This window comes from Heloderma suspectum, chromosome 3 (genome assembly GCF_057233095.1).
Source record: "Heloderma suspectum isolate Gila_16-S chromosome 3, 16-S_ref, whole genome shotgun sequence".
In the NCBI taxonomy this organism is placed as follows: domain Eukaryota; kingdom Metazoa; phylum Chordata; class Lepidosauria; order Squamata; family Helodermatidae; genus Heloderma; species Heloderma suspectum.
Genome location: NC_139460.1, coordinates 257268740 through 257290026, shown reverse-complemented (window position 1 = coordinate 257290026; position 21287 = coordinate 257268740). Strand labels below are relative to the sequence as shown.

The 21287-nt window shown below is 44.4% G+C and overlaps 1 protein-coding gene across 4 annotated transcripts in view; it reads right to left on the bottom strand.

The window, feature by feature from the left end:
• Positions 1 to 511: 511 nt before the first annotated feature.
• COL17A1 (collagen type XVII alpha 1 chain) overlaps positions 512 to 21287 on the bottom strand; it is a 94710-nt gene continuing 73934 nt past the window's right edge. For all 4 annotated transcript variants that reach the window (XM_084841990.1, XM_084841988.1, XM_084841987.1 and 1 more), the window contains exons 47-57: positions 20865 to 20996; positions 19189 to 19275; positions 16703 to 16840; positions 14630 to 14719; positions 13490 to 13600; positions 12281 to 12433; positions 10590 to 11066; positions 8458 to 8598; positions 5004 to 5066; positions 4025 to 4096; positions 512 to 2820 (exon numbers count right to left, since the gene is read on the bottom strand). In XM_084841990.1, the coding sequence (XP_084698116.1) occupies positions 2771 to 2820; positions 4025 to 4096; positions 5004 to 5066; positions 8458 to 8598; positions 10590 to 11066; positions 12281 to 12433; positions 13490 to 13600; positions 14630 to 14719; positions 16703 to 16840; positions 19189 to 19275; positions 20865 to 20996 (1514 nt within the window). In that variant the 3' untranslated portion in view covers positions 512 to 2770. The remainder of the gene's footprint in view (positions 2821 to 4024; positions 4097 to 5003; positions 5067 to 8457; positions 8599 to 10589; positions 11067 to 12280; positions 12434 to 13489; positions 13601 to 14629; positions 14720 to 16702; positions 16841 to 19188; positions 19276 to 20864; positions 20997 to 21287) is intronic.

Sequence of the window (21287 nt, the reverse complement as noted above, 5' to 3'; positions counted from 1 at the left end):
GTCTGTGTTTGGTACCTTGAAAATCCTCTCTGGCTTGCCCTCTTTTGGTACTAGCTGCATTTGCCAACGAATGTGGGCATGGTCTCTCTTAACGGAGCTCCCTTAAGGGAGGAATGGGAACTTGCTCACACTAACCAGAGCCAGAAGATATGAAATGTGGCCCTAACAACTTTCAAGTCATTTTACAACCAGTTCATTCCTACAGAAGAAACTGTTGCTAAAAGTGATGTTTACCTCCGTCAGTGTTTGTAAGAAACAAACATTTCTTCTACGCACATTCCATCATCACTTTGTCAAATAGATGTTTTATGTACGCATATCGACAGCGCAGATGGTCATGTTTGAGCTGGAGTGTGTGTGCACACTTGTTTTTCTCACTGTGCATCCCACTGCTCCATGTGAAATTAGCCATCTCACCCCCATCCAGACCAGACCCTTCAGCTGTAGCTGGGAAATATATTGTGACCCACACCATTCTTAGGACAGGGTGCAAAAGAAACTAACAACTTTTAAAGTAACTTTATTTTTTTTAAAAGCAAATGTCTCAGTAACAGATACAGCTGGTTTAAATGCACAGCAAACTGCTTTATATGTCGAAAAGACCCTCTGTTCAATAGGATGCTTGTTCCAAACTCTCATAACCAGAAAAACAGCACGTCCATTATAGGGCATTCATCTCATCCTGTATGTGCTGTTATAACTAATACTTGAGCTACACAAAACTGGAATTCCTTTTCCATAGTTCATCATGACAATGGCCACAAGCTCAGAAAGATACTTCATGTGTGCTCAAGGGTTTGTGTACAATACTGGATCACTTAGCTTTTTCTTAGGTTAGCAGGCTGCCTGCCATCCCACCCAGATAATGCCATATCACAAACTGCTTTGGAAACTATATTGAATGGCAAAGGTAGTTTGCCAAGTCGTTGTAGGTCTTTGTAGGTCGTTGGGAGAAACAAGTACAAAGACTGAGCACGTGAGATTAGTTGCATGGTGTGCGTGTTTTTGCAACGTGGCCCACCACGTCTAGCACTTCCACCATCTCCCTCTTTGTAATGGACAAGGTTAGTTTTGGTTTGACAAGATGACAAACTGCAATTATTGATTTCCACTTGTGTGCTTGTTGGGGTAGGCAATAAACAGGTTGCCAGCTCATCCAAAATTCATCCTTCCAGCACTGGTGTTAATCTTCCTAATGTGTGTATTCCTTCTCTTTTTTTGTGGTGAATTTTGAATCCTTTACCATCAGTTATGGAACACTAAAGTATATCTTGTAGCAAATGGAGAAGCTGAGGCTGAACTATACTCAAGTAATGGTTTTAAAAAGGTACAATTCCATAACATTTTAAGATGTCGCTGATTCAGGATTTAAAGTTTCAAAATATGCAACAAAATGTAAAGTTGCGAGTCTTGCTGATTAAGTTTCACTTAGCTTAACACTCAAGACAGCCCTGGGGTATATAGATTCTTGCTCACATGTCTTGCTTAGCTAAGCTGTTTGGGTTTTAGTGTCTCTATAACGCTGTGATACACTTCTTGTGTTTTTACTGTGGGTCTAAATCAGAAAGTGTATCACAATATAATATTTCAGGGCCTAAATCAGCAAGTTTATCTCCATATAGTATTCCACGGTTTTTAAGTGACTGACCATACCAAACCATTTCCCACTTGCTGTCATAATGTATGTGTACTGATGGGACTAGAGAATTCATACCATGCAAAAGTAGCAACATGTTAAGTTAATCTGATTTAGGCCATGTGAAAATAAGCCTTCCTGCAATGGCACATACCTGTTGACTGTATTCCCCTTAGTGCATATAATTCATGTGAAATGAGCATTACATATGCTCATTAAAGACAGCAACCAGCTTAAGAGATGCTCACTGGAAACAGACAGCAGTGGGAGAAATGGTTATAGATCAAACTGCTCATTTTTAAGGCGCAAAATGAGAATGTGCTATTGCACTTAATACATGCTAAAAGTCTGCTTAAACATACCCCTAACTATGTCTGTCGATCATAATACTTTAGTGTCTGGTTTCCACTAAAATGAGACCAGAGTGTAAACAGGCTCTAATTGGGAAGCTTTATATTAAAATGGCACCTTTAATGTAATAAAAACCACAGCAAACATGTTTTTTTTTTATCAGTTCTAACAAAAGTGCTTAAATATTAATAGCCCCAAAGTCCTTCACATTTTTACAGTGTAATTAATAATAGGGATTATAAAAAGGATAGCCTATGGTTATGCATCCTGCTGGCATATATCTGGATATTATTGCATTTGGCTTAGCCTGCTCTTCTTTAATCCAAATCCTTGGTCATTTCGCATATGCCTTCTACTACTTCAAGGTAAACCACATAATTCCTGAATCCAATCCTTTTATTTTTGGTTCAGTTTCTACTGAAGACTGTTCATTCTAATCTTCATCTGAGGAAATGGAGCTGTGTGTGTCCTGGATAGTAACTAAAACTTTGGGAGCTATGCTGATATAAAATCAGGCCTAGTTGAGGGTTATGCCCGGTTCCAATCCATATGTGGTAACAAGAAAGGAGTGATTAGTTCAGTACGTATTACTGGAAGCCACCCAAATCCTAGACGTAAGAATAACATTTAAGAAAATCATTTTTTCCCCAAACACCAAGTCTTAGTGGCAAGTAGGTGGTCATTTTCTGGAAGTCACTGGAAATTGGGGCTTTATCTCTACTGGGATCAAAAAAGCAACCATAAACAACTGAGGAAGTCTCTGCTCAAATTTGTGTTCTTAGATTAAACTCCTATGCTTCTCCTTTTCCTTCGACCAACGTATACTTGTTCACCTAAGAGAGATGAGATGACGAAAGGATTATTTTAGAAGGAAACAGCATGTTGAGTCATTACTGTGCTATGAGAGACATACTGACTGGGTTTGCACGATCACCACAGCCCATGGTGGCTTATTTAAACCACAGTGGGTTGTGGCACATGCGGGCTGCCCTTCAAGCTGTGGCAGGCAGGCACTGTGGCTTATTGTGTAATGCAAATCCAGTGAGGGTGGCTTGTGTGAGGGTTAATCAGCCCATGTGTTATGTGAGGGTTCTTTTACCCTTGCATAAGCCACCCTTGCCAGTTCACATGACATTATAAGCCATGGTGCCCACCCACCACGGCTTGAATATTCAAAATGGCCATTGACATGCGTCACAACCCTCTGTGGCTTAAAGAATCCACGATGGGCTGTAGCGATCGTGCAAACCACCCTACTGTGTTTTTTGTAACTATATCAAAAATTCATGTATTCCATTGTCAATCAACTGACAGTCTGCTTGTTATTTCCTACATGGAAGTACTGTACATGCAGGTATTTTCTAATGTCTAAAGCAGCCCCACCAGAGTGGTCATTTAGCCATCATCCAAAGAGAGAACATGCATCACTAAAAAAGAGGACACAGATTTGCAAAATGTTTGCATACGCTAATTTATATGTATAGATGCCAATTTAGAATTACTATAATTTAACTATAAATGCAATACATCTGACCATAGTGTGGAAGGCTGTGTCCAGATGATTCCGTCCCTGCTCATTCAGCAGTTGTCCCTGTGCGGTCAATGGGCAACTTCAAGGCCCCTGTTCTCCTTCTCTTTTTATGGTTCTTTATCTTTTAACTGGATCTGGACTGGACAGCCCTTCCAGTAAAGAATGCCTTCTAATAGAGGTCTGTCCCCTGTAAAGTGGGACATATAGCTACCCTAACCCTCACCCCTTGATCTGTCCCAAGAAATGAAATCGAGAATTTTCTCCTTTCAGGTAGGAGAAAGGTACACAACTTTTCACTTTGCTCTGGCCACTGTGTATGGTGTTATGGGTCTCTGAAAGAGAGGGAGGGAAGGACATCCATGGTGATAATAGTACAGGAGTCATGTACGCTGGAACCATGATGAATGCTAACTCCTCGTGCTTGGGCCTGTACTGTGTTTGTCCACCCTGGAGCTTGTAAAAGTAAAAAAAGGACTCCATTCTAATTTGGAAAAGATGATAGATACCTTTCTCGCCCTTTTCACCCCTTGGTCCTCTTTGGCCTTGGCGGCCTGGTGGGCCCATTGGTCCAATATCACCTGGAAAAGTAGAGAACATTTTAATTTTATTGTAATTACCTGGCTGCTAATTTGAAAATGTTCAAGTGCAAAGCAGGTCTGCTTTTTGAAGAGACTATCTTCCAGAAAGCATGAAAAAAACTTCAGTTGTTGCCAACGTTCTTTCTTTAGCACCCACATGTGTGTGTGTGTGTGTGTGTGGGGTGGAATTACAGGGGAAGTAGCTTGGTGTAAAGGTTTAACCCCCCCCACCACCACCCTTACACACTTAAACTGAGCAAAAAAAAAAAGTTAGGATCAGCCACATGCTACACATGTAATGTAGCATGTAGTTTAGCCCTGAGACACAAGAGGGAAGCTATTGGCATGCTTGGGAGTACAAAAAACATTTACTTTTTAAATACCCACCTCAAGAACACCCCAGTGAGGAATGACCATGCTCAGTACCCATGAAATGTTGAGTCTCGGTTGGAAAAGAAAACAAAAAAATGGGGGAGGGACAAATGCAATGGAATATCCTGGAGGAGGACATGGCTGGCTGACTGGCTGGCACCATGAACAGGAGCACTGCTGTTAGGAGGTGAGCATACACTGCAACGTTTTGGGTTTCTTTTTAATATGCTCAAGAGGAAAGAAAGTACTGCTTAAGCAGGGGGAGGAGTCAACAATCTCCCTGTCCTGGGCTGCTTCCAGACTGGCAGCTCCTAAAGCTACCAATCAGAAGGCATTGTGCAGCTATTCCATCTTTCCCTCCTTAATAGATTTTTTGTGGAAAGAAAAAGATCTGGAAGAACCGGTGGGAAAACACAGGAGGTTTTCAATTGGAAGACAATGTCCCACCCCCCACTGGTGATTGCACAATAAAAGCCCCATCTGGAAACATCCCTGGATTCATGACGTTTGACATGAGCAGCATCTACATTCTTACCTTTGGGTCCTGGGAATCCCATCTCTCCTTTCTGTCCAGGTGGTCCTGGAATAGTTCCATAAGCTGTAGAAAACAATCACATTAAAGCATGTCTGGATCTCTACTTCTTTGTCTAATTGGCAATTATAAGAAATATTGTGGCTGCAAACAAGAGTGTCCCAAAAGCAGACCAATGTCTTTCACAATGAGCTCTGCTTCTTACCCTTTCAGCAAGGGTCCAGTGCTGCCCAATTAGGGCAAGCCATTTGAAGAATGAAAAGATATCTGAGGGACTGCGTCATCCTCTTCTGAACGACTGGAAATCCAATTTGTCACAAGGCCTCAGTGGTGTAGCTAGGGCTCGATCTTGGAGCCAAAGTCCAAGGCCCACCCGCAACCCCCCAATGAACACCCAGAAAGTGGCAGGTGCAGAAGCCAACTTCATTTTATTCCTGTACTCATGATAGTGCTATGAGTCAGTGATTTAAAATGCAAAACTGCACATGTTCAGAGTGGGGTGTGTTGTTTTTTTTAAAAATCAGGACTAGCAAACAGTTTTGTCATTGCTGTAACGTATCAGGAATGCAGACACAGTTTTAAAGCATGGAATGGCAGTGAGAGGAGATAGAAAGAGAAAGGTTAGTTCTGTACTGCACAAGTGAAGTAATACACATGGCCATCTCCCTGGAAAAGACCCTGATGCTGGGAAAGACTGAAGGCAAAAGGAGAAGGGGACGGCAGAGGATGAGATGGCTAGATAGCATCACTGATGCAATGAATATTTATTTATTTATTTATTTATTTATTAAATTTATTAATCGCCCATCTGACTGGTCACCCAGCCACTCTGGGCGATGTACAACCCACCATAAACAATTTAAAACAATAAAATTTTACCATAAAATTTTTTTAAAAAAATACCCTAACCCACCCCAAATGCCTGCCTGAACAACCACGTTTTTAATGCACGACGGAAGCTCATTAAAGAGGGGGCATGACGGAGTTCCCTAGGGAGGGAGTTCCACAGAGTGGGGGCCACCACAGAGAAGGCCCTCTCCCTCGTCCCCACCAGTCTAGCTGTCCTGGCTGATGGGACAGAGAGAAGGCCATCCGAGGCTGATCTTGTTAAGCGGCCTGTCTGGTGTTGCTGGAGGCGCTCCTTAAGATAGGCTGGGCCGGAACCATATAGGGTTTTAAAGGTCAAAACCAACACCTTGAATTTGGCCCGGAAAACAACTGGTAACCAGTGCAACTCCTTCAGCACTGGAGTGATGTGATCTCGCCGGCGGCTGCCTTTAATCAGGCAAGCCGCCGCGTTCTGTACCAGCTGCAGTTTCCGAACCATCTTCAAGGGTAACCCCACGTAGAGCGCATTACAGTAGTCTAAACGAGAGGAGACCAGGGCATGTACTACCGATGGGAGCAGATGGTCAGGAAGGAAGGGGCGCAGCCGCCGTATCAGATGGAGTTGATACAGCGCTGTCCGGCTCACAGCTGACACCTGAGCCTCCATGGACAGCTGGGAGTCCAAAATGACCCCCAGGCTGCGGACCTGGTCTTTCAAGGGTAGCTGTACCCCATTCAACACCAGGTCAACATCCCCCAGCCTCCTCTTGTCTCCCACCAAAAGTACCTCGGTCTTGTCAGGGTTGAGCTTCAGCTTATTCCTCCCCATCCAGCCACTCACCGTCTCCAGACATTTGGACAGGGATTCTACGGCCAACCTTGGTGAAGATTTGAATGAGAGGTAGAGCTGAGTGTCATCCGCATATTGATGACACTGCACCCCAAACCTCCTGATGATAGCCCCCAGTGGCTTCACATAGATGTTAAATAGCATCGGGGAGAGGATGGAACCCTGTGGCACCCCACAAGTAAGTGGCCACGGGTCCGAAACCTCCTCTCCCAGTGCTACCCTCTGGTACCTGCCAGAGAGGAAGGACTGGAACCACCGCAATACAGTGTTTCCAATGCCCAACCCCTCCAGGCGGTCCAGGAGGATACCGTGGTCAACGGTATCAAAAGCCGCTGAGAGGTCGAGGAGAACAAGGAAGGAGCATTCACCCCTATCCAGAGCCCTCCTCATATCATCCACCAAGGCGACCAAGGCCGTTTCTGTCCCATGCCCAGGCCTGAAGCCCGACTGAAATGGGTCTAGATAATCAGTTTCTTCCAAGTGTGCCTTCAACTGCACCGCCACCACCCGCTCAATCACCTTGCCCAAAAATGGCAGATTTGAGACTGGGCGAAAGTTGTTCAGAACTTGAGGATCCAAGGAGGGCTTCTTTAAGAGCGGTCTTATCACTGCCTCCTTGAGGGCTGATGGCATCACTCCCTCCTCAAGGGAGGCGTTCACCACCGCCTTGATCCCCTCACCCAGTCTCTCTCTGCAGCTCATAATGAGCCAAGATGGGCAAGGATCAAGTAAGCAGGTGGTCGGCCTTACAGATGAAAGCACCTTGTCCACTTCATCAGGAGGAAGAAGCTGGAACCGATCCCACAAAACCGGTTTGCCATAGGCCGCCTCTTGCTCACTAACTGTATCCACAGTGTGCAGAGTAACACACCTAATCTGATCAATTTTATCTGCAAAGTGCCTTGCCAAAGCCTCACAGGAGGCCTTAGAATGCTCCAGTGGTTCCGGAGCCACAGGACCGACCAGGCTCCGGACCACTTGGAACAGCCTCCTGGGGCAGCACTCTGCAGGTGCGATGGAGGCAGCATAATATTCCTTTTTTGCTGCCTTCACCGCCACGTGATAGGCTGAAGATACAGCTCTAGCCCGTTTCTGATCGTCTTTGGAGCGAGACTTCCGCCACCGGCGCTCTAGCCGTCTCACCTCCTGTTTCAGAGCTCGTAACCGCGGATTGAACCATGGTGCAGTCCGAGCCCTGTTCAGGGGGAGAGGGCGTTTCGGAGCCACCCGATCTAATGCCCCAGTGATTGCGGCATTCCAGCCACCCACCAGGGTCTCGACCGAGTGGCTGTTGGCATGCCCCAGAGAATCCCCAAGCGCGTTCAGGAATCCATTTGGATCCATAAGACACCTGGGGCGGACCATTTTAATGGGTCCTCCACCCCTGCGGAGGGGTTGTGGAACCGAGAAGTCCAACATCACCAGATAGTGATCTGACCATGACAAGGGGGTGGTGGATATACCCCCGACTTCCAGATCACTCCCCACTTCTCCAGAAACAAACACAAGGTCTAGTGCATGACCGGCTACATGGGTGGGCCCAGTTAGAATATGGTGCAGCTCCCAGGAGGCCATGGTCTCCATGAAGTCCCGAGGTGCTCCTGTGAGGATGGCCTCCGAATGTACGTTGAAGTCCCCCAACACCAGTAAGTTAGGGGACTGTACACGCATATGAACTTGAGCACGCTCCGGGAGAGAGCGCAGGACAGGAAGGCCTCTACGCTACCTCTTACCTAATAAAGAAAGGGATACACAGCACACTAAAGATCTATAACTTACTTCTGAAGAAATCCATGAGGTCCGCAGTGATATTGCCATAGGAAGCAAACACTTTGCTGATGCCTGGGATGCCAGCAGGCCCTGGAGGTCCAGGTGGTCCTTGTACAGCATAAGTCGTCATGTCCTGGAGGAGCCCTCTGCCTGGGAAGTTTAAGCACAGGTTTGGAGTGGAACACACAAAAGAAGAAGGGATGGACGTTCCCCCCCTCCCCCAATCTGAACTGAAGGTTCTATCCTGGCTTTTTACATTGCTTGCTGTACATAGAGAAAATTTCATTCTATAAAGACTCGGTGCAAGGAGGCGTCTTTCTTCTTTGAGGCATTTTCCTGTCCTGTTTGTTTAAAGCCTTCTGAAAATTCTATAGAATCTGGAAAAAGACTCAACATAAAGGTCAGTCTTTGTGCGCTTGCTAATTAGATGCCTAATCAAGGACATGAGTCTGATGTAATGTTTGGCACTTATGGGGTGACTTTTTGAAGCAATCCCACTGAGCACATAAATTTTGTCAGATTGGGCTGCCACATAAACTTTGCAGTAATAATCCTCGATCCAACCATCTAGGATCGTGCTCCTGGGATTGTCCCCAGAAAGGTAGATAACCCATTCCAATGGCATGTTTTGTATGTGTGCAGTTTTGCAATCACTTTTTAAAAGCTTGTCAATGAATGTTGCCTTAGAATTGGCCCTGGGATCTACACTGCATATATGAAACTCTCCCAGAAGTAATGTGGCGCTCTGGCAGAAATGCTAAAACAAGAAAAAGAGTGGAGCATTCATCCATGCCCCTTTGAAGATGGCCCTATATACCATACAATACGTAGTTTGGGCAGGGTCTAGCCCACATCATCTCATGCAATGCCCGTCCCCCTTTTCCAGCAGCAAGTACTGTATTCCACTGAGGTCCAAAATCTGCTTCTTGTTTGGTATACAGTGCCCAGGAAATTAAATCCAACTGTTGGAGCGCATGCGTTTAAGAGCCATAGGTCCTGGTTTTAATTTCCAGTGGCACTTAATTAAATTTTCACTGTTACATGTTCCCCAATCCTGGGAGATCATTTTCACAGAGTGAGCCTGATACAGGGCCTCTTCAAACAACCACCTGCTGTGTGGTGGCTGCTTGAAAAGCCTATGCCTGCAAGCTCCTTGTACATGGCCATCTAATCCTGTGAATCTGCCATGCCATAAACATATGTTTGTAAGTGGGGTGCGGAGGAAAGGGGTTTGCTGCAACATGAATCCCAGGCATGGTTGTGAGCATGCATGTCTAGTGGCAAAACCCCAATATGCACAAGATTTTTCAGCGCTTCCCCACCATTTCTACATGCACCAGTGGTTGTGTGAATTGGTCCTATGGAAACGTGCTTTGCATTGCACTGTCTTTGTGGTTCATGCCACTGGGAAAGACGATTTCTTTCCTATGGTAGGAGCCACCTGTTTTAAATTAATTTGTAAGCTCCAAAGATTGCGCAGGTTAATTAAAAAGCAAGATGACTACACTATTGAGTCCACAAAACGTGTGTGTGTGTGTGTGTGTGTGTGTGTGTTCTCTTTAATACTTCAGTAACTTGCCAACGTCTAAGCATTTTCCCAAAATACTGTGTATGGTTTTAGTGAAACGGTTAAGATGGTAGTGGGTGATAAAAAAAAGAAAAGGAAATAGGGTTAGATCCAGGTGTAGGCACATGAATCTGGGCTAGGTGGAAGCAGACTTCTCTGCTCCCTCCTCCCCATGACACCCCCTCCAGCCCTCTGAAAATGCTACACAGAGGGTTGGGGGACTCTGCTTCACACCTTGGATAGCTCCTTTAGACTTCTCACTGGTTCTGACTGAAACCCAGAGCGGATTCACCAGTCCACTGACTTTGGAGCCACCAGGCTCCACTGGGGAAAGCTGTGGTGAAGAGGGTAGGGGCAATCCCTGAAAACTGGGCAGAGGCACCTTCCATGAGCAGAGCCTTTCCATTCGCAGAAGGCAGATCTTGGATGCAAACCAACAGCATTATAGTGGGTCTTTTACAGTTGTTTATTTTGTTCTAACTACAGCTATCTGCCCAAAGTACTTTATATTGCATGGGATAACATGTGAAATATGGAATAGCATATGATAACAGATGGGATAACATATACTTACTCTGCATGTTTTCTGACACTCTGGCTGCCAACTCATTGTAATCCAGCGACCCAGCAAATGAACTACTATAGGATCCTCCTCCACCCACTGATCTCATCTGTGATCCATCTCCTCCAAGTGATCCACCTGCTCCATGTGATCCAGCATAAGAGCCAGCTGCTCCAAGCGATCCAGCATAAGACCCATCTGCTCCAAGTGATCTACCATAAGACCCATCTGCTCCAAGCGATCCACCATAAGACCCATCTGCTCCAAGCGATCCACCATATTCTCCATTGCTTCCCAATGAACTGCTGTATGATCCTCCTGTGGCCAGCGATGCATCATAGGATAGGCCAGAACTCACAGACCTGCCATATGTTCCTTCTGAATTTAGGGACCCTCTGTAAGGTTCAGCCATGAAGTTGCCAACTGTTCTTGGGCCAGGTGGTCCTGGAGGCCCTGGAGGCCCTCTAATGAAGCTACGCACATCATCACCTACAAAACACAGTAGTGGGTTAATGGAGCTCTATCATGGACTCTGGTCTGGTGATAGATTGCTCTACAGGGGTGCAGAAGCTTGCAAAGGGTGCAAGAGGAAGTTGGGATACAGCTGAAGATCAGTAATAAAAATCCACAGTAGCAGGAAAGGATAAGAACTGGACACCTATCAGCAATGGGTTGATTATGCTGCATAGATCAAGACTCCCACTGGGGTGTTGTGGATCGTTGGGAAATGCTGTGCAATGACCTGCAATGGCCCATGCAATTGGGTGATGTTCAGTTCAGTTCCTTGCCTCCTTGTTCCTGGAAGGATATGCCACAGAAGACTACATGTTGGATGCTCATCAAAATAGGCAACAACTTGCAATTAACATGAAGATCACAAACACCTGAGACACAAATATTTATAGTGGGGAAGATGTTAAGGTGATTTGTACCTTACATTAAGGACTCACAGTTTTAGTGAGTATTGAGTTTATATAGGTGTGTGATGGTGGTGAGCACCCAAATAATCTAGACCGATAAATAAAAATGAAATAATTGATTAAACTCATTTGGGTTAAAGCAAGTGAATTAAATCACATGCTCACCCAGAGTTCTCAGCACAGTCTGAAAAACAGCCAGGCCCCATGTCAACTGCGGTTTATTTGGCTTCTTCTATCCTCTTGCTGTTTGTCTTCCATTGTGTTGCTTTGCCATTCAATGCTTATTGTTTTAATGATTTCGTGTAAGCTACTTTGGGTTCACTGAAGATAAAGTGGGATATAATTTTTTAATAAATACATTCAAGGTCACAGGCAGCATGGTCCCCATAGAAAAATCTGATTTCGGAACCTTTTAAAAAAAATGCAAGACAAGGCATCCTGAGACTGAGGTGGAAGCTGAGATGGTCCTATGGCTCCCATTAAGGATGCACATATTCAAGACAAGGTCTCTTCCATAAGCAAGACAAGCCAAAGGAAACCAGACAGAAAGAAATCTGATGGGTCTACCTTAAAACAAAACCATAATAAACACTTTCACTTTCTCAAGGGACTTTTCAGTCCAGGCTAACAGCTGTAGTATGTGTTTCTCAGCTGCTACAAAAGAGCTATGAGATCAGCCCTAGGCAGAGAGCCAGGATGAGGCACAGACTCGAAATTTCAAGATGAGCAACAGTGAGTTACGGCAAAAAGAATTGCAGAAGGGTGCATGAGTGTGTGTCTTACTAGTAAGGTACTGGATCAATTCACTCCTGAACTGGTCAGTCCAAACACCATCTCCATCAGATACAAGGCCAGTTCCTGCAAAGCCAGGTGGTCCCTGGGGGCCTGGTGGTCCAGGTGGTCCAGGAGGTCCAGAAAGTGATGAGTACCCCACACCTTGGAGGGAGAAGAAAGAGAAGAAACAGTTTTGGTTGTCAATCAAACATCTACCTAGAACGAGGCTTGTTTAGGAGGAGCAACCAGAGCCGTACCTTTTTGCTCTCATTTATGTTTAATGTTTGCCATTCCTCCCCCACTGCCCAGTGTTTTCCCAATTCTAACAGTGCAATTCTAGGGTTGTTTACTCAGAAGTAAATCCGACTGTGATCAGTGGGGCTTACTCCTAGTAAGTATACTTGGGACTCAGTTTTAAAACTTTAGAAGGGATCTCATCGCAATAGTTTTGTCAGAATATAACTTTTATAGACATCTGTCAAAGGCTCCCATTCTTTCTTAAAATAATTTCATTGACTTTTCAAGATGGCATTTGTATTTGTAACATTTTGATTCAGTATTGAGAAAGGGGGACATTTTTTCACCCTGTCAGCATTAAATACAAGTGGTTGGATCCAGATTTAGTCATACCTAAGAGTAGTCCAACTGAAATCAATGGGACCTCTGTCATGATTACCTTAAGTTTCATTGATGTCAGTGGGCCTACCCTAAATATGACTAAATCACAAACCCCTAGAAAGGTCAAAATGAAATTCTGATCTTTTAATTGAACAAAACTCCTAGGGGGAGAAAAAGTATCACATTGTTTTAAAAATAATAACTTGAAGTGTCGTATACAGTGACTGTATTTTTTCAGTAACCGTAATTCTTACATTGGCCAGTCCCAATGCTCTCTGGTCTGTCCCAAGACAAAGGCACCAATGTGTTTATGACAGCAGTTTCTCACATTTTTTATTATGGAGAACCAACCACTGGCAGAATTTCGGATCAGTGGATTGGTCCATTATGCCACTTTGTCACCAGTATCTTTTGTTGATGACTAAACCAGCCAGACCTTATAACTTTGAGAATTACTGGATTATTTTGCAGGTAATTGCATGTGGCTACATTTCCTGACTCTGTCCCAGAAGGCCATGAAGCTTCCCCCATCCCACTCCCAAAAAAGGCCCAGACTGCTATCAGCTACCCAAAAGCACAGAATATGGCAAATCTTCTTACTTCGTAGGTATGTGGAGATATCCTCTGCAGTGAGGGTGGAAAGAGAGCTGCCTGGTATTCCTGGTGGGCCTGGGGGACCAGGTGGCCCAACAATGCCACTAAACTCTGAGGCTGAAAGAGCAAAGGAAGTGAATAACCATCCCATACATGATTTCCCACACCCTGCCGTTTTCCTCTATGCAAGCAAGACACCTCTGTCCTTGTCCCCTATTGCCAAGACAAAATCACCATCAGCTACACCAGCCTCCCTGATCTGGTGCCCTCCAGATGTTTTGAATTTCAAATCCCACCAGCCCTAACCAGCATCAGGACTGCTGGGAGATAAAGTCCAAAACATCTGGAGGGCATCAGGTTGGGGAAGGCTGAGCTGCTCAAAAGGCAGAAAAACTATTAATAAGGGAGTGAAGACGGACAGGATGGAAGACTCGTATGTCTTGGTGAAATATGAAGACTATTCCTGCATTGAGCAGGGGGTTGGACTCGATGGCCTTGTAGGCCTCTTCCAACCCTACTATTCTGTGATTCTATGATTCACTTTGTAATCCTGGGGCTGGAACTTCCCCATGGCAACCCTACACTCTCCTGAAAATGATACACAGAAGGTCAGGGGACCCTGCTGAATGGAGCAGGCTGTGGTGCAGGAAGGGAGGTCCCTGAAAATCAGGCAGAGCAGAACCCTTCCATCCATGGAAAGCAGATCATGGATCCAGCTGCTGAATTATATTGGAGTTCTTTGTAGATTTATTGTAAAGTGGCTAAAAGCAACTATGAAGCAACTATGGTCATTGACAGCAATCTTACAGCTCATTCACACATGTAGCATGTCCCTGGGCTGCCTCCATTTCTCAATTGGAAATACAACCACTCCGCTTCGTCTATAGTAATCTGCCTCCTGTGAATGAGGTGGGGCTGGACCTTTGGATACCTCTTTCACTGAATAAAAGACCTAGATGTATGAACTCCATTTCCAATTTTTATGGACCCCAGAAATGGACGTAGAGGTGGCAAGTCCAAGTTGGGTGACAATGGACCATTAGTTATTGCTGGCAAGCCTAGTGTGATAAATTCTTATGTACATATCCCATAGTGGGTTGCCAATATGCATGGCCCCCCCAGGATGGCTTGGATTACAAAACTTACCTTGGAGCAAAGCTACGACATCTCCATAAGACGTTCCAGGCAAACCTGGGGGACCTGGAGGGCCAGGAAGCCCAATGCCAATTCCTGAGCCTAGAATATTAACAGACATTTAGAAATGAAAACGGGTAAGAAAATTGAGAAATGAAATATTTTATAGATTTTGATAGGGAACATGAAAAATAAGGTTATTTGCCACTCATAATTCACACTGATTGAGATCCTAGTCTGGACAGAATGTTGACAAAATGAATGGGTTAGTTAACAGATTATTCAGTCTTACTTAAATCCTTGGACAGGTGTATGTGAGGAGCAAGGATGCTTCCAGATGTGGCTTTGATTGTGCAACTGCCCTGCCTCATTCATGGAATGTTACTGGTTGTTCAGACAATGTTATCTGTCATTTGCGACCCTCCTGTATTTTCCCGTTGCTTCTTCCATCTTTTCTTAATCACAGGAAACCCGTTAAGGAAGGAAAGGCAGAATAGCTACACAATATCTTTTGGTTGCTAGCACTAGGTGTCCTCCATCTAGAAGCATCCTAGGACTTTCTCTTTGACTTCGGCGCTGTGCCAGATTTTAGTCTCGCCGTTCTTGTAGGAAAAATCTCTTAGATTCTTTGCTTTATGTAGAAGCTTAGACTAGTTGGCAATTGGGGTTGCTTAAAAATACAGATTGTTCTGATTTTTCTCACCAACGAAAGTCAGAATTATTATACCTTTATGACATGTTTTTTGCCTGGTTACTTCTGGCTTGCTTATCAAGAAGTTCCAATCAATACTGCAACGTACAGCTTCTTTCTGAGAATAGTGTGCTGAAGTAGCAAATGCATCAAAACATGGCTTACTGAGAGCATCTCTGCAAAATGAGCCCTTATTTTGAAAGCTGCCTGATAGTACTATGGCTGTTGGCAAATTAATTTGATTTGTGCCTCTTAGAATTACAGCGCCTCACAGTCCTAAATTCCTGAAAATGTTTACTGGGTAGGGTATCAGCCCATTAGTTTTCTCTGAGGAATTCTGTGAACTAACAACCAGAATCCATCCACAATAAATGGATGATTCAATACAGATGGAAACCAACAATAGTATCTTTTCACACACTACTGTAGTATTTCATCCAAACATGGCAGGGCATGTCCTGTCCACCCTTGTGGCAGAAAAACTCTTATGCCACAAAGTACTATGAATCACTATGTGGGAAAACAAACATTTAGAACATGGAATACTGAATGCTGCAGCCAGGGGCATTGCTAGACAGATAAAAGATTCAGGACCCAGGCCCATAGGATGCAAGTATGCTTAAAATCTGCATATGCTAATTTATAGCTCTATGTGCAAACTTAGAAATAATTACTAGGATTTATTTAAATTTCACAAGAGGCAAAGCCAGCCAATTAATTTCTCATTCAAACGATCTCAAATAAAATAAATTTTGCATTAATTTGTACCGGAACATCTCAAACCAATGGAATATGTTTTTTTCTAGGCTTAATTGCCATGCAGGGGGAAGTATTTTGGGGGCGGAGTGTGTGTGTTGCTGCATGTGGAAACAGGAGGGTTAACCCTTCCCTACCCAGCTGAAATCCCCCTTGAAAATTGCCCCCTGCGTGGCAATTAAGCTGAGGGGAAAAACCTTTCATTGGCACCAGTGGATATGGAGGGCTCTGTGGCATAGATCAGGGCCCCTAGGAAATAAATTCAGGGCCAGAGCCCCATGGGCCCAGGCCAAGCAACACCCCTGGCTGCAGCAATGAAACAACACGAGTGGTGGCATTGTGCTGATGCTGGAAGCCAACTCACAATCACATCACAACAAAGTAGCAAAAGTCAGGAAGAGTCTGTCATAATCAGATACAGCAGAGTGGTATTGCACAAAGCTATAGGGTAGCAGCAAATGGGTTGAGAGCTGCTTACACACACACAGTCTTTGGTAGTAAACTTTTCTAATGGGATTGCGGCTGACAGTAGTGTACAAGGGTCAATCTGTCCCTCACTGTGTGCCAATGGGGAAATCACTTCGTGCAACCTAATAGCTATGCATATCTATAGGGCTGGTTGTAAAAGGAGCCATTACTTGTCATATAGCTGATAACTCTTCTTGTCAATTCATCATAGTCCAGTGAGAGAGATAAGCCATCTCCTCCCAGTCCTGGAGACCCAGGGGGACCTGGAGGGCCTTGCGGTCCAATGAGATATGAACGAACTTCTTCTCCTAGGGGGGAAAAATACACACACACAGCTTTTACTTTTCTGTTTTCTCCAGGCGTACAACCAATTAATTCCTGGAACTAGCAGTATTTCTGACATGGTACCATATAGTTCTCATGATGAACACACTTATTCTAAAGCAATTTAACCATTTTTTAACTTCTAGGAATGTCCTCTCCATGACTGTAGCTTGCTGCATGTGTTGGCACCAATTACAGTAATTCAGAGACCATCTCAGTTGCATGTATAGCAGCTTTGCCTTGTCTCATTTTCCCATCACATTTATAGTAACAGGAGAGAAGAAGCCACTTCCAAGAAGTGGGCCCACAGCCTTTAATTTGGAGACTTAAATGTACACTGGGGGCGGGGGCGAGCATCACAAGAATGCAAAATAAAAAGACCCCAAATGTAAGCAATTGAATACCTTTCAAGTTATTTAGGGCACAAATATCCTAACTAGATAGGCGGCCACCTCTGAACTCGGTGGCGACCACCTATCCAAAGCAGGTCAGGAGAAGTATGGAGGGGATCGTTCCCTCTGCACTTCTCCTGTCCTGCTTTTTTGGCTAGACAGCTGATTGCGGCTGCCTGGCCATGGGAGCACAGAGTGGGAAAGGAGGCTGCTGTATGACATGTTGGATGTGTCGTACAGGCAATTATGTTCTCCCCACCCTGGAACGCCCCCAGCTACGCCCCTTTCTGGCTGCTCCGCGCTCCTCTTGTGAGCATGGAAGATGGAGCTGTTCCGTGCTGCCTTGGAGGCAGCACAGAATTGGGGGGACATAGGTTCTCCGGGAACCGACTGCGGAGCGTGGGATCTGAGGTTGGTTCCTGGAAAACACCATATCCTATGGCTGTCTAGCCGCTGCCTAGCGGCCACAGGATTGTTCCCTTAATAATTTTAATAACATAGAATTTGCTGTTACAAACAACTTTTTTTTTTCGATTGCCAAGTGCCCATCAATCTGTTTTCAGGCCAGAAAAAGAATATCATCTGCCCATCAATTTTTTTCTTGTCATGAAACGTGCATGCTGCCAGCCAGGAAAATGCATCCATGGCAAACGGGAGCAAACAACTGCTGTGGCTGCCCTATTATCCTTCAGAACACGCAATGAGGGGAGGAGAAGCAAGCAAAGCTGTGCGCAAATGGCCTCTCCAAATTCTCCAGCCCATTTAACCAAATTTCTCCTAAGGGAGGAGAAATTCTCCAACAGTTTCTCACAGATGGGGCTCACAGATATTGGCAGGGGCTGTGGCACAAATTCTTTCTTTTTTCCTGATGGTTTTTGGTTTATTGCACTGCTTCTGTTAAGTGGCAACAGCATCAACTGTGTTGAGGCTTCCAGTCTTTTGAGGCAGACTTTTGAATTTCTTTTGGTGGTAGTTTTATTTATTTATTTATTTATTTATTTATTACGTTTATATCCCGCCTTTTTTTCTCCTAAGGAACCCAAGGCGGCGTACATAATCCTCCTGTCCATTTTATCCTCACAACAACAACTCTGTGAGGTAGGTTGGGATGAGAGTCTGTGACTGGTCCAAAGTTACCCAATGAGCTTCCATGACCGAGTGGGACTAGAACCTGGATCTCCTGACTCCCAGTCCAACACTCTAGCTACTGCACCACACTGGCTCTCTTTTGAGCTCACCTAATCATTGAGGGTACCATCTGTCTTTTCTCTCTCTATTACACATCTTTCCATTGCTCTGCAGCCTCCCAGGCCACCTGCACTTCCAGAACTGAAAAAGCCCCATGGACGGAATTTCCTCATGATGCCTTCCTCATGATGGCTTTAACTGAAGAGCAGGAAGCCGAAGAGGCTATAGGTTGCCACAGAGATTATTGTACAATGACAGACAGGACGTTCCAGCACATTCCTCAGCCACCTCATAAGTAAGGTAAGCACAAGAACCCCAAACCCAGCCCATGAGAATTTCTCTGAAATTTCTCCTCCTTTGAATTTCTTTTCAAAAGCAATTTCTTTTCTATCACATTGAAGGAGAATGGTTGAAAAAAATGTAGGAGAAATTTTTGGCACAGCACTAGAAGTTGAGACTGCTTTACTTGGTTGTCAATCATCCTAGTACCTTTATGTTTGTTTGTTTGTTTATTTATTTCATTTCTATAACGCCCAATAGGCGAAGCTCTCTGGGCGGTTTATTTATTTATTTAGTAGCCATAATATTTGAAGGTGGGACTAGGCTTACTTATTACTCAGCAATTGCATTGACAATAGTTCTACCCCATAGGTACACATTTTCCTCGTATGTCCATAAAAATGCAATAAATAAATAAGTATAAGAGTCCTCCATAGTACTAACTCCCTACAGTCCTTGGGCTATCCACTTACTCTGTAGCATGGTGAGAAGATCTTCATAAGAAAATGTCGCTGAGGAAGAGATGGAAGAGGAGGACATCCCAAACGAGGAACCTGAGGCTAGATGGAGTAAAATATTCAGAAACACATCCCATACATATACAAAGAAATGGAAGACTGGTAGGAAAATGTTCAACACAGCAAAAGTAGCCACTGGATAATGGGGGAAAGCCACTTAAAAGCATGGTGGAAAGGCATCACAGCAGTACCATGGTCTGGTGAGCAGATTAATACCCTGCCTATGCTCCATGAACCTAATCTGTATGAATAATCAGTGGCACTGGGATGTTTCTTTTTTTGTAGCCCTCCTAAGCACAACTGCAAAAGGTCTATTGTTCCATCCAGCAGTATGACTCCCTAGTAGAGAGGTAGACAGAATTTAGATCAGGATCTGCAAGTAGATCTCTGTGTGATTTGTAGTAAATCTGCAAGGGTTTCCGACTCCCAATTGCTTAACCACAGCAAAACAACAAGAACAACACCCTTCCCGCCCCAATTAGGCTGCTGTAATGAAGAAAACTTGGGGAGAAAACCAGGAGTGGATTTTTGTGCAAAAGGACTGTGAGCTTAGGTCTGATACTGAAAACAAATCCTTGGTGTGAGCCTTGTGCTCAGAAGCACCCTGTTCCTTAATTTGGCTAGGTGTATGTTTACCCTGAGCCACTATTTTACACCTGACTCCAATTAGTGGATCTTGAGGTTCTAGTAAAAAACAAACTAGATCCTGGAGGCCTGATGTCTGCCCTTCCTGGCCTAGCGTACAAACAACAGTATTGGCATAGATCTGCCTTCCAATGTCATTCACTAGAAATGTATTTATTTTAGGCCCTTACACACATTTGGCCCCTGAATCTTACAAAGGGTACAATCCAGCCAAAGTAAATTGTGACTCAAACTCTACTGAAAGCTATAGAACTGACATACACAGTTAAAATACTCCAGACTGCAATCTGCAGACTGCACATATATTTGGGAGTCAGTTCCACTGAATTTAGTTGGACTCAATTCCACATAAACATGCATAGGATCAGGCTGCACGGTCCATCTATTTCAATGGGATTTAGTCCATAGTAACACAATGTAATTGCTTCTGTTATATGTCACATCTGATTTTGCCAAATCTTTGTCACACATAGCTCAGAAGAACTAGAGTGATCTTTTCCAATGGAGTGGGAGTTTTTTGCATCAACAACTGCCTTTTCATATTGACATTTACTTTTCAAAACCTAGGAAAACTGGCCCAGAATTCAGTAAAAATCAAACAGAAGTCCAGGAATTCAGAGGAATACTGGGATGGGATGGAGAGAGAAATGGAAGCCCTGCTGGAGCATGACACCAAGCTAAAGTACCAGAAACCTTTGTCTGGGTTAGAATAAGATGACCAGAACATGAAACATTTTAAGATGAATGCCAGTCCCTAAGTGAATCTCTGCCATCTCAACAGGACATTGTGTTGGGATACAAGCAGAGCCAAAGACCGGTAGAGGGAGCAAAAAGCTCTCCACAGCAGTGATGCCCAAGAAACTGGCATACCTCTCACAACTAGGACAGGAGCAAATGATGTTCTCGCATATATTGTGGTTCCATGTATAAAGATGAAGACCTAATTGGAAGAATGGAAACGTGGTACTTGACAACATGGTGCTTACTGGATATGTAGCTCATAACACGGCGAGCCAATTCAGCATAGTCCAAAGATTCACCCCCGATGGTGATTCCTGGGGCCCCTGGAGGACCGGGTGGGCCTTGTGGTCCAATCAGGTATCGCCCTATGCTGTCACCTAATGAAGGAGAAGGATGGAGTTAAATCACTACAGAAACAGAAGAGTGTTGTGATTTTGTGGTTCTCCTATAACCCTACCAGCATCATAGTGGGAAATCACTCACATTCTTCATTATTCTGTATTGCCCCTTAGCAGCTCTCACAGTATAGAATACATTTCCTGCTGTTAGAGAAAGGTTTGGGTAGAGTATTTGGGGATTCAGGCTCTTAACACATCGGCCTGCCTTATTAGTCCTTGGTGTAAGTGGAATATAAGCCTATGTTCTCTCACTCCCTAGGCAAGACCCAT